The following is a 13,579-nucleotide window of genomic DNA, read 5'->3' as shown; positions in this document are numbered from 1 at the left end:
AAGCAGTCTTACAATTTCCCAACTTAAATAAGTTGGCCTATTAAAAGAAGAGATACCTCTTATTTCTGGCTTAATGGGAACAGTTTCCTTACTACACTAATTAAACTGTCTTGGAAATATGAGTGACACCCGTAATGTATCATTTAAGCCTACCTATACATCTTTTATCTTTCTGTAAAAGTAGAAGGTTAAAGTATATTTGGGTAGTGAGAGGAGATTCCTTGTTCAATTTGTGAATGTTTGTTAAAGTTTCCAGCTAATACTTTCTTCTTTCCTATCCTTCCCCTCTTAACACCATCACACACCCCATTTTTCTCTAAAAGGGGAAAGAAATTGATTCTATTAGGCTCTTTTTTTTTTCTAGCATGTATTAGTGGTTTTGTGCCACTTCCTCATCTACTTAGGGCATATAGGAACTTGCTTGTGGATTTATTTAGTAGTTCAGAAAAAACATCAAATAATCTTGCATAATGAGATTATGAAAGCTGGCACATAGACTGGCATGTGTGTGTGTGCCTTTCTTTTAGGAGTCTTCCAATATAGAACAGTAGTTTAGAAGTGAAAAGAAAATATATATTTGGAAGTTTCCCTATAGGAATGTTGGTGGTTTTCCATGATTAGTAGTCTAGGTTTGTTGCATTTCCTGCAGGCTTTCTCCTGGGCTTCAGTGACCAGTAAAAACCTGCCTCCTAGTGGTACTGTTTCTTCCTCTGGAATTCCACCCCATGTTAAAGCACCAGTCTCACAGGTAACCAATCTGTGAACACATTGGATTGTATCCTTGTTACATTGCCAATTGCTTATCTTTTTAATACTTTTTAAAATGAGTCAATCAGAAATTATGGATTAAATATACCAAAAAAATTGTATTAAATGTCAGTGCACCCACTTTAAATGCCAAATCTCCATTCATCATCTGCATAGGTGGTATTTGGGGTTTGGGTGTGTGAAATGCAGATTAAGTTGGTTTTATATACATTAATTATATTGTCATTTAAAAGGCTTCTATAAAATAACCAAAATAATTCCTTTTTAAAAAGTTTTAAATTTTATTTAAAACCTATTTTAAGGAAGAAATTTGGAAAGGCACAAAGTAGTATGGCATTATAAAGAATCACTGTTTTAAAAAAATAAAATACTTTAAAAATTATACTGCCTAAGTTCTTCGTCTGTAAGTGGTTCACACCGTTTAATCGAAGCCTGTACCAACTTATGACTGTAGTGTTCACCTTAACCAATCATTCCAGTATTCTGCTTTTTGTTTGTGGTCATCATACACATTTCAGAGCTTTCAAAACATTGAAAATAGGTGTACTTTAGAATTAACTAAATTTAAATTAAATTTATAAGCACAGTTTAAAAGAATGTCTAATTCTTTTACCTACATTTTGACTTAAACTTCATTCCACTAGAAAATTTACATTTAAAGTTGTTAGTGAACATACAATTGTTTGTGTACACCTCTTAATATGCTCTAAATAGTGAATCTTTGTGGTTTCAAAAAGCTAGTAATATGAGTCAGTCTTTCTGGTGTTGGTACACATAATCAGGTACAATGCATGGCCTCATGATAACCTTTTTTTCCCCTCAGTTAGATATTCAGGAAGTGTTGAGTAGTTAGTTACCTCAGATCACAAATCAGGATTCTCCCTTAAAATTAATTTACCAAGTATTGATTGTACTTTTCAACCCATCTGAAGACCTGATAAGTGACTTTTGGATATGCTTTGAAATGCTTGATTTATCAGATTTGCATTTGGAATCCTTTGGATTGCTACTTCATTTCACAGAGTTGGCTACATTTTTTTTTTTTAATTACTGCTAGTTAAAATAACTTATCCTCATTATACCAGGCATTGTCAAAACATTTTATATTCATTCTCATCTAATCCTCATAACCACTTTGTGAGGGTGGTTACTATTATTATTCCTGTTTCCCACTTAATTAAATTGAGTAGTACTTGAGACAGGTATATAAATAGTAGGGCTGGACTTTGAATTCATGCAGTTGGATGCCATGAGCACCAGAGTCCATGTGTGACTTACGCAAACTTATTTAGATTTCTTTAGACCTTTGAAGGGGAATGTATCTCTATTTACATTTAAGAAGAGTACTAACTATATTTAAGGCATGTCTAAATTGCATTTCATTATATCCTAGCCTCTTGCCTAGGAAAAACAATATCTTAAAGTTTTTGAAGTTAGTTTTTGAATTGTAGGAGACTAGATTGTATTTCCCAACCTATACCCTTATTATTAAAACAAAATGTTTATAATTTAAACTTTAAAACAAATTTCTGATCTCTTTAAGCTATATTTAGAATGAATTCATGATTTTCCCCTTGATTTAATAAACCTTTCAATTTTATTTTGTTACTTTGGTGTAATATTTATTTCCTTAACAGTTTTAGCATAGGTAATTAATAAAATAATTAAATGTAGTTCTAGGGTATTATTAGTAGGCATTAATTTCTTGGTAAAAAGATCTTGTCTGGAAATTGATTATTTTATCTAAATAGCTTATGTTAAATTGAAGGATGTATTTATTAGTTGCGGTTTTTATTTGCTGTTATTGACTTGATTTGATGGTTTCATTTTATCTCATTTCGTTTTACTTTCATTTGTGGGGTTTGTCATGTGAGCACACTTTCTTGTTACATGGAAATAATTTTAAGGCCCTCAAATAAAATAGTATGTGGCATGTTAGCCATTTTATCTAGTTAGAATAAGTAGTTTTAATAATAAACTTAAGCCTAAAGTATAACTACACAGCTGGCTTAGTTAAAATATTAATCAATTATTGAAAAGAATTTTGTTAGATTTTTAATCTGATTTTTCTTGCATTGGTATTATGAGATATATACTAAAAGGTTGCTAAATTAATTTATTTGTAAGATGTTGAAAATTATTTAAATAATTGTTACTTTGAAGCCCTTAGGATAATGGAAGAACTTTTCTGTTTTGCTACTTGTGGTTTTATTTTGGTAATCTGTTTTGAAAACGATTTGAATCAGTCAGGTTGCCTCAAATTCTTTGATAACATTTGAATTGAATGAGTCTTAGCTTTTTCTGATATTTTTAAATTAAAATGTTCATTTGCTATTTTTATGAATTTGTAAAACACACTAGCTTCATCAAAATTTTGTTAGAGTACATCTATTCTTTAATTCTGTTTTACAACCTAATATTCAAGTTAAGTTGCACTTTAGGCCCCCTTAAGTTGAAATTTCTAGGTAACTGCCTTTTTCAGGCATCACTTTATGGGTCAAAATATCTTCTAGTGTTCAGTTCCAACTAGAGATAGTAATGGTCTCAGGGCTATAACTTGGGTCAGGCATAGAACATTCTTCTACATATTTGGGTTAGAGAACTAACTAAATGTGATTTAATTTTAAGTGAATTAATAGTTACTAAACATCGATGTCTAGCACCATTGTTTTGGTTCTTTGGGTGGTGTAGAAATAAATTAAGATATGGTCCTTGTAGGAATAAATACATGTAAATAACTGAAAAAATCTGGAGTTAAAAAATTTTTTAACTAGCAAAATTCTAGATCATGGGAAACAATCTTGTTGGAGGAAATGAGAACCTACATGGAAGAAAATAGAATTTGGGAAGAGTCAGACGAATTTGTTAAAAACTGTTAGGAATTACAGTGGTTATAGTGGGTGAAGGCATTTACAGAAATAAATTGTCATTGGTGAAGGAAGCATAACTTTTTATATCAAAATATATCCTTGTAAAAAAATGTCCTTGCAAATTATAATACTTGTTATATATAAATGATAAGTTTGAGCCACTGCTGGGACTGAGGTCCTTAGAGATGATCAACCATAAAGACAGCACTGAAATTACTAGCTTCCCGACTTGACAACATGTTCTTCATATACTGCTGAGTGTTTTCAGCATCCTTTGAAGGTCCATATATTTTATCTCTTCCTTGTACTACAAATATTTGGGCAGTAGATAACCTGAAGAAGTTGGGAATACTGAACATGCCATTATATTAAAAGAAAATGTGATAGATGTGGATGTTATTTTGTTTTTAAATAGTTGAATTGTATGTGTTTAATTCAGCAGTTAGCAGAAACTTTTGGAAGGCATCTTAAATGTCCCATTACCTCCCTCCCCCAATTATCTCTCAAGAAACAGTTAAGGAAAATTGTCGGGGTCAGTCCTTAAATAAATGCACACCTTTCTCATAAGGAAGAGCAATAGAAAGTTAAAAGACTTCTTTGACTATTTGAGATACTATATACATGTTTCTATCTTGTTTTCTTACGTGCATTTTGACTTAAAAGTAGTATTTTTAGGTGCTAGAATAAGCTAAGTTGTATATTTTGATCTATCAAAATATTGATTTTCAAGGTTTATTTATAGGGTGAGGTTTAGAGGATATTGCTGAGCACTTACATTTGAAGGGCAGCAAGCTAGATAATTAGAAAGTATGTGCCAGATATTCTTGTCTTCCTGAAATAAAGATGACTCTTTTGTGTGTGTGTTTACATGGAGTGGCTGGTTCTTCTTGCATTTTTGTGATTTTTATGCTTTCTCAGTATGGATGTAACTTTTAAAATATGATTGTAAAAAATAGCTTATTGTGAGTTATATGGCCTTGAGTGGGAAAACAAAGCCTACCCTACAGTCCTAGATTGGTACAGAATATTTTTATAAAATTATTTTTCATGTATAATTAGACACTATGTTAAAAACATTCTAAACTTAAAATTACCGTTATGCCTGTTAGTGACTTTTGGTAGTTGCTTTTGTTGGTTTTTTCTATGGACTGTGTTTCTTTTCTTTATAATGTGTGTTTTCCCTTGCATTTTATAATGTGTTTTTTTCCCTTGTATTTTAGCCGAGAGTTGAAGCTAAACCAGAAGTTCAGTCTCAGCCACCTCGTGTGCGTGAACAACGACCTAGAGAACGACCTGGTTTTCCTCCTAGAGGGCCAAGACCAGGTGAGTCAGTCCCTCCTCTGTAACTGTTAGAATTTTGTGTTTAGTACTTGAAAAGTTGGAAAATACTGAACTTGAAAACTGTGTGTGTGTGTGTTTTGTTTTGTTTTTACAGAAACAAGATCTATGTTGTTTCAATACAGATAGTGTTTTATACCCAAATTCTTTTCTTTCATTTTCAAAATGCTTAAAGGTTTAAATAACCTGCTAAAATTCAGTCTGGTACAAAACAACTAACTTCTAGGGGAGGATTAGTTGTCATGCCATAGAGACATGTATTTTGAAGATAGTTATTAATAATAATTTTGAGCCAAGTATTTGGTTATTGTCGCTGGTTCTAAGAATTCAAAACCGAGCTGCCAATAACCTACTTTCTTACTTAGCACTCTTATCTCTTCACAGATAAACAAATAAGCACACCCTGATTCTTCTTATTTTGATTGTCTTAGGTTTTAAGTAAGTTGCCATGATTTTTGACTTGTTTCCATTTTTAGCTAATACATATAGCACCTCTATTTGAATAATATAAGTATGTTTAGATTGCTTTTGGGAGGAGGTGGGAGATGGTATACATCAAATTTAGAATGTGTAATTTTTTCCACAAAAGTAAAATATAAGTGATGTGTTATTAAACCAGAAGTCATGGAAGCTAGGGTTTATCCTAGCTTTGCCACTGATTGAGTTTATGATCTTAGGTGATACCCCCTTAAATTATGATATTATCTTATGCCATTCAGTTATACAAATTTTTCTTGTGCAATGCCTTTCTTATATGCCTGTGTTTTTTGTGTTACTGGGAGGATCAAATACAATTTATATATATATGTGTATAAATGTATGTGAACACCCTAACATACATAATATATACATGAAGTATTACTATTAAATTTACTGATTTGGCTATAATTTCATACTACCAAAGATTAAGTAATTTGTGTATTTCAAAATACTAAACACATGTTTAGTACAAATATATCTCACTATATGAAATCTATTTGGTTCCTTGGGTAATAATGGCAAGAGTTTAAGGAGGGAAACTTGAACTACTAACATTTACCTTTCATATAATCAATCAGATGAGTAGATCTAGAAGGGACTTGTGCAATCTAGTCAGTACCCTCACTTCACACTTCATTATCACATTTCCTTATTAACCTACTAATAATAGGCACTTTCATCTCTGTTCAAGGAACTCACTATCTTATTAAACTAAACCAGGAATATTGATATTAAGTGATTTTTATATTCATTGCTTTGAACTAATTTTTAGAAGATGTTGTGAACTTTATATCTGCTCTATTCTTTTCTCAGGCAGAGGAGATATAGAACAGAATGAATCTGACAACCGTAGAATAATTCGCTATCCAGACAGTCATCAACTTTTTGTTGGCAACTTGCCACATGATATTGATGAAAATGAACTGAAAGAGTTCTTCATGAGTAAGTGGTTTATTTTGTTTTATCTTAAAATTAAACAGGAGTAAAACAGAGCTTTTTCCATAGTAATTAGAATATCTCCAGGTACCAACCACTTATCAGAAGAGAGTAGATGGCTATATCAGATGTTTCTCAGTGATGGTACTTAGTGTTGACTGGCCTGGTTCTCTGTAGGTAAGACGAAGGAGCAGGATGAATCAGTGTTAAATTTGGAGGTGGGATGAATTTAGCAAATAAAAATCAGAAATAGAAAATAGCATTATCTTTCTAAAATCATGTAGATAACTCTCCTTTTGAAATGTCTAATAAAGATGCTGAAGGGTTACAAAACAAATAGTCCAGCTACTTGTTGGCGTCTTAGATGAATGACCTATATGAGTGAATATGTACCTTAATTGTTGTTGGATATAGCCACTTGCAACTTTTATTTTGAGATGGATCAAGGAGATTAAGGTTATTCATCTTGAACAATTGAGGCCACAAAGTATTCTGTTAAAATATTTAACCCTTGGTGCCCTGTTTAGTTTGGCTCAGTGGATAGAGCATTGGCCCATGGACCGAAGAGTCCCAGGTTCAATTCTGGTCAAGGGCATGTACAGTGGGGCCTTGACTTACGAGTTTAATTCGGTCCGTGACGGAGCTCGTAACTCAAATTACTCGTATGTCAAATCTTAAAGTGAACGAGTGAGACACGTGATGCTGGGCTGATGTTGTGGTGTTCACTGTGACGTTCGCTGCGCCAACTAGCGGTGGGGTATCTGAAGCTGGCTTGTAACCCAAATTTTAGCTCGCAACTCAAAGCAAAAAATCGGCCGAGAGACGGCTCATATTTTGAAAAACTCGTTAGTCGGGACACTCATAAGTCAAGGCCCCACTGTACCTCGGTTGCAGGCTCCGCCCAGGCCCAGGCCCTGGTCAGGGCATGTACAGGAGGCAACCAATTGATGTGTTTCTCTCACATCAATATCTTTCTCTGTCTTTCCCTCTCTCTTCCACTCTCTCTAAAAATCAATGGAAAAATATCCTCGAGTGAGGATTAAAAATAATAATAAAATAAAAATAAAAATATTAATGTGAACTTACCATTAAAAAAAAAAAAGTTTAACCCTTGGTGCAATGTATGTTTGTTTTCACAGGTTTTGGGAATGTTGTGGAACTTCGCATCAATACCAAGGGTGTTGGCGGAAAGCTTCCAAATTTTGGTTTTGTGGTTTTTGATGACTCTGAACCAGTTCAGAGAATCTTAATTGCAAAAGTAAGTGACCTAAAGGGCATAATTCAAGACTTTATTATTCCTGCTGTATATAACATTAATCTGGTGCATTTTTAAACCATAGAGAATCTTTTTTAATGTTAAAACTAAAAATTGTTCATTATGAAATGGTTTATGCCAGTGGTTCTCAACCTTCCTAATGCCGCGACCCTTTAATACAGTTCCTCATGTTGTGGTGACCCCCAACCATAAAATTATTTTCGTTGCTAAGTCATAACTGTAATTTTACTACTGTTATGAATTGTAATGTAAATATCTGATAATGCTATATGTGTTTTTCCGATGGTCGCGACCCACAGGTTGAGAACTGCTGGTTTATGCAAAGAATAGAGAATTGTTAGTTTTAAAGTCTGAGGTGTGGGTCATTTTAAATTTGTTTCTTAGGATTTTCTTATTTACATATACAAAGAAATACTTACTATTACTATCTAACCTGCCCATGTAAATCTTTTTGTTCCCTTTTAAAGCCAATTATGTTTCGAGGGGAAGTGCGTTTAAATGTGGAAGAGAAAAAAACAAGAGCTGCAAGAGAGCGAGAAACCAGAGGTGGTGGTGATGATCGCAGGGATATTAGGCGCAATGATCGAGGTCCTGGTGGTCCACGTGGAATAGTGAGTGGTGGAATGATGCGTGACCGGGATGGAAGAGGACCTCCTCCAAGAGGTGGCATGGCACAGAAACTTGGCTCTGGAAGAGGAACCGGGCAGATGGAAGGCCGCTTCACAGGACAGCGTCGCTGAAGCCCCACTGTTGGCAAAGTCTTGGCAGTGGTACATTATTCATCGTGTTTGCATTCTTGTTAATTTTTTTTTTTTGGCTTTGGAATGTGACACAGCCTTTTTGATCATTTCTTTGATGTGAAAAGCATCTTTTGGTTATGAGTTAAATTGAGGTGGACATTATTTCCCCAATTTCACAACAGGATTCACATTGTTAATTTATAAATCTAGACTTGGAGAATTGAGGACTGAGGAATGACCATATCTTAAACTATCTACAACAAAATGAACTTTTTAAGAGGACATGCCCAACTGAATTCAGGTCCTTTGAGTAAAAAAAAAATCCTCTGCTGCACATTTTGTTTTAAGTGTTACTGTTTCTGCCTATTAATCTTGGAAACACAAATAGTGCAATTGGAGAATCTTGCCTTTTTTCTTGGCTCCCCCAAAATACAAACCAACAGAAACTTTTTATGCACTCATCAAAATGCACTAATGGGTACTCTGAACTCATTAACATTGACATCTGCAACAGGAGGCAACAGGGGAGAAAAATCTTTCATCCTTTTTTCCAGTAGAAAATAGTTTGTGAAATGATGAGGGCATTTTATCTGCTTGCTGTGACCAGCGTGTGTACACATAAACCTTAACAAGACTACAAGTATATTCCAGAAGGAAATCATTTAGTTTGAACTAAATAACAAAAATCAGAACTTCAAATGCTATGGTCTTGAATACTAGACCAGATTTAGTAGCTCCATATCTAAGATTTTTCTACCTGCCCCTCTTCAGTACAGGGATGGCTGGCTGCTCAACACACTCCTCCTCCCCTTTGTCCTTTCTTTAAGCTGTGTACAGTGAAAATTGTCTTTACTGTATTTTTGTTCTCTGGTAATGTAATAAGCATGATGGTGCCTTCTATTAATACATCATTCCAGTCTTGCTGGTAATTTTGTACAGTATAGTGTATGAATTGCTGTGCTGCAAAGCCAAACAGCTGCAAAATGTTGAAAAATCATTGAAGTGTATAAAAATTGCAGTATCTTTAAAATTAGTAAAATTGACTAGCATATTATTTACCTTGTTCTTTAGTTAACAACTTTGTGTTCTCTATGGGAGGTAGTCTTGTGTGTTTGGGAGGGAGAGGGAAGGAGGAAGTCGGTTATTTAAGTCTCTTGTTGACTTTTCTCTTAGCATGAATGTGAATGATGAAGCAGATCACTTGAGAGGTGCTTGGAAAAGTCAGTCAACTTGATGTACATTTTTAGTGACATTTTAAAAGCAGTCAGATTCCATAAATGGCAAGTAAACCTGAAGTGAGGATACTGCAATTTTCAGAGAAAAGAACAGCAGCTCTTAAGTGTTTGCATTTTCTATTTGGGGGGGCAGGGAACTGTCATTCATTTTGCACAATTCTTGAACTGATGTCAGCACCCAAGTGGCTCTGAATTTAAGTCTGGGACGACATCTTTTATTTTTACATGAATCTCTAAACAATTCTGTGAGCAAAGTTTGTAGCTGCTGGATTATTGTCTGTCTCTTTAGCAAGTTCCAGTAAACCGCAAGTATGGCAAAGGATGATCAATTTTATGCTTGAAGCATTTGGTACATATCAGTTTCTGATGTTTCAAGCTAGGAGTGGGGTAAATAAGTGTGACCACTTAAAGCTGCTTGTTAGCATGGAAGACTTCTCCATTCTATCTTGGTAAAAACAGAAATGCACTTGACATAGTAGCAAACGGATTTTGAATTATGAAAACTTTGTTATTTAGTAAATTAGCAAATGATGCACATATTTTGTTTTTCATGTACTGGGTAATATAAGTAAAATTAAATCTGTCCCTTTTTTTTCCTTTGAATGAGGTCTTCCATGTTTGAGGAAAGTCTTGCACTATTGCATACGTTTTGGGGACACAGATATCTTAATAGTTGCCATTTTGGGGGGCTTAAGGATTTTTCTTTTTTCTGCTTAAAACAATTTTTACACTTTCTGATGTATAGTACTTGAAGTTCTTACCAGAAAATGAATTTTGAGTTTTGAAGCCTTTATTCAAACTACTTTTAAATGAGTGGTTTATTGTCAGTGTTTTTCTATAGCATATTTTTCCTTTACTCATTTCTTTCTTCCCATTTTATATATGTGAAATTTCTAATCCAGGATATTGCCCTGCCACTCATGAAAACTGTTCTGGCACCAAAAGTAATGGCAAATGTTAAGTGTAATAGAAAATTAGAGCAAAGAGCCATTCAGCTTCAGTCTTTACGTACCATGAATAAATCATTAAAACATCACATGGAGAAGTTTACATGGTGATTGTTCACCTGCAGTACTGTGGACTTTTAACATTTTGTCCCCTTTTCAGTGAACCAGAGTAAAAATATTCATCTACCATAACTGTTATTTGCTGATTTTTTTTTTTTTTTGGATGGTAATATTCTATCCTTGTGACACTATTGCAACCAAATTGGCTTTACCATCTCGGCTTTAGTAGGTATAGAAGACAATGGATTACCATCTTTATTGCTGTAATGTGTTAAGCATTATATGCTAGTAGAATCTAGTTTAATTGTTTCAGGTGGAAAGTATTCTTTTGGTTTCCATTTTGAATGTGTTTGGACTAAACAAACAATAAACTACTGATGTCTGCAGCGTTTATCTATGTCCCTAATTTAATCTATAGGTTTGTGTTCCAAAATGTTTTCTCCCAATTGCATTTCACACACATTAAGTAAAAATGAGCTGTTCTAAAACCAACTGCTTACTATTTTTATATTTTTCCTTAACAGTTGTTAAGAGATCTATCCCAGTTCAGCCAATTTATAAGTTAAAGGATTTTAGAATAATAAATAGTAAGGAAGGTGAAGAATTATCTAAATCAAACTACTAATTTCTTTTTTTTTTAATCTTGGGCTATCCAAAGGATTGCTACCTCACCTCTCGGACAGGAGAAAAGGGATGGGAATATTGAGGCTATCTAAAGCAGAGGTCCTCAAACTTTTTAAACAGGGGGCCAGTTCACTGTCCCTCAGACATTCCACACATGCGCACTACGGGCCCGGGATGAGTCGGCTGCTAAGCAGGACAGGCAGCGGCGGCAAAAAACACCCGGTGGGCCAGATAAGTGTTTTCGGCGGGCTGCATGTGGCCCGTGGGCCGTAGTTTGAGGACCCCTGACTAAAGTTATGGACAGGACCCAATTCAGAAATTGAAACAAATGTGTCAAACTCTAAAAGAATATTAAAGGAGGAATAATCATTTATGAGTCCTAAAGCATACATAATTTTGGAATTTGAGACTTTTTCTTCATTAAAAGGGATGGTATAATTGAATTATTCCTAATATAGTCAATGAAGATTCCTTAATCAGACTTCGCAAGTTTGTACTGGAGAGAAACCAAAAGAACCATTATTTAAAATACTCTTAAGGAAGTCAGACAAGATTTTTATAAATATATTAAACTCACTTTCCATGTTAATTATAATGTAACTAGAGGCCCCTCGGCCTGGCCTGCGCCCTCTCACAATCCAGGATCCCTTGGGGGGATGTCGGAGGCCCAGTGCATGGATTCAGCCTGATCTTCACAGGCCAGGCCAAGTGACCCCACTGGTGCACAGATCTGTGCACTGGGCCTCTAGTATGCATATAAAATCTTTGGTTAATCTCTTCCCACCCTCCCTCCTCCCTTCTGAGATTTATCAGTCTGTTCCATGTTTCCAGCCTGTGTGTTGAGCCTCTGCCCCCTGGTGGTCAGTGCATGTCATAGCTAATGGTTGAATGGTCATTCAGGCTTTTATATATATACTAGAGGCCCGGTGCACAAAATTCATGCACTTGGGGGTCTCTCAGCCCAGCCTGTGCCCTCTCACAGTCGGAGCCATGGGGGATATCCAACTGATGGGGAGCATGCCTAAGCCGGCAGTTGGACATCCCCTGAGGGGTCCTTAGCACTGCCACAGAGGTGGGAGAGGTTCCTGCCACCACCACTGCGCTTGCCAGCCATGAGCCCAGCTCAGGGCTTCTGACTGAGCAGCGCTCCCCCTGCGGGAGCATACTGACCACCAGGGGGCAGTTCCTGCATTGAGCGTCTGCCCCCTGGTGGTCAGTGCGTGTCATAGCAACTGGTTGTTCCACCGTTTGGTTGATTTGCATATTAGCCTTTTATTATATAGGATAGATGACGTGTCTAATTTCATGGCTCTGGAAAAAGCATTTTTTAGAAGGGATAAAATACATATGCCACTATTAACACCTTTCGTACCACATAGAAATCTCTAAGACATACGCCAGGGACTGCACGTTTTCGGGCAAACTGCACATTATTTAAATCATAATGCACTTTAGGTGTCGTTTTTCAATAATTATAACATTTTTATTTACAAAAACAAACAAAGTTCCTAGTACTTTTTTAACGTATGGTACTGCGTAAAACATTTTCCTCTATGAAGAGGGACCAAACAAAATTTACATAAGTATCTAGATTCGCTCCTTTTTCCATGGGCGTGAAAAACGAGAACACTTGTGAGCAGTCCTTAATAGATGGCGCGCGAAACACGAGAAAACTCCTGAGCGGTACAAAAGGTGTTAAAGCAACCAAATTTGAAGTAGCAAATTATCGTTTGGTCCAGGAAACTTCATATGAAACAGGATATTTGACTATTTTAGCCACTTAAGGTGTTTCATTTCAATTGTGCTATATAACATAGTGTTTGTAGCAAGTGAACGAAAATTTAGTGGCTAGATGTTAGTGCTGTTCCTTTAAATTAGGAAAAGTTGCTCACCATAATTTATATTTTAACTACAGATGAATAAAGACCATTGACTTTTCTTTCTTTTCATTCTGTGTTCATAAGTATTAGTTTTCTAATTATTTAGTAGTAGACTATTTTGATCAATTTGATGCCAGAATTCTAAATTTAAAATTACTGAATAAGTGAACAATCTATTAACATCATGAAAGAAATTTCCCTTTGTGATAGATTTCTGTTGGTTGCACAAAGAGTAATTGTTTAAAATCATTTGTACCATTGAGTTAATTCCTAAGTAATATAATTTTGGGGTATTTTGAACAAATAGAGACTTAAATCTGCTTTTTTAGCATGTAGCTTATGTTTAACATGTTTCAGAATTAATGAGAAATAGTCAATTTTTAAAATTATTTTTTAATTGATTTCAGAGAGGAAGGGAGAAGGAA

At 35.0% G+C, this 13,579-nt stretch overlaps 1 protein-coding gene across 4 annotated transcripts in view; it reads left to right on the top strand.

The window, feature by feature from the left end:
* The window catches only part of G3BP2 (G3BP stress granule assembly factor 2), a 35,930-nt gene extending 24,889 nt beyond the window's left edge, over positions 1-11,041 (top strand). Inside the window, exons 8-12 of one of the 4 annotated variants that reach the window (XM_036336667.1) lie at positions 650-748; positions 4,859-4,961; positions 6,270-6,398; positions 7,532-7,650; positions 8,136-11,041. In XM_036336667.1, the coding sequence (XP_036192560.1) occupies positions 650-748; positions 4,859-4,961; positions 6,270-6,398; positions 7,532-7,650; positions 8,136-8,408 (723 nt within the window). In that variant the 3' untranslated portion in view covers positions 8,409-11,041. The remainder of the gene's footprint in view (positions 1-649; positions 749-4,858; positions 4,962-6,269; positions 6,399-7,531; positions 7,651-8,135) is intronic. The other 3 variants (XM_036336673.1, XM_036336679.1, XM_036336688.1) reach the window with 3 other exon arrangements.
* Positions 11,042-13,579: the final 2,538 nt, after the last annotated feature.

Source organism: Myotis myotis, unplaced genomic scaffold (genome assembly GCF_014108235.1).
Source record: "Myotis myotis isolate mMyoMyo1 unplaced genomic scaffold, mMyoMyo1.p scaffold_m19_p_1, whole genome shotgun sequence".
NCBI lineage: Eukaryota > Metazoa > Chordata > Mammalia > Chiroptera > Vespertilionidae > Myotis > Myotis myotis.
The sequence above is the reverse complement of the archived record's forward strand: the minus strand, read 5'-3'. Positions and strand labels throughout refer to the sequence as shown.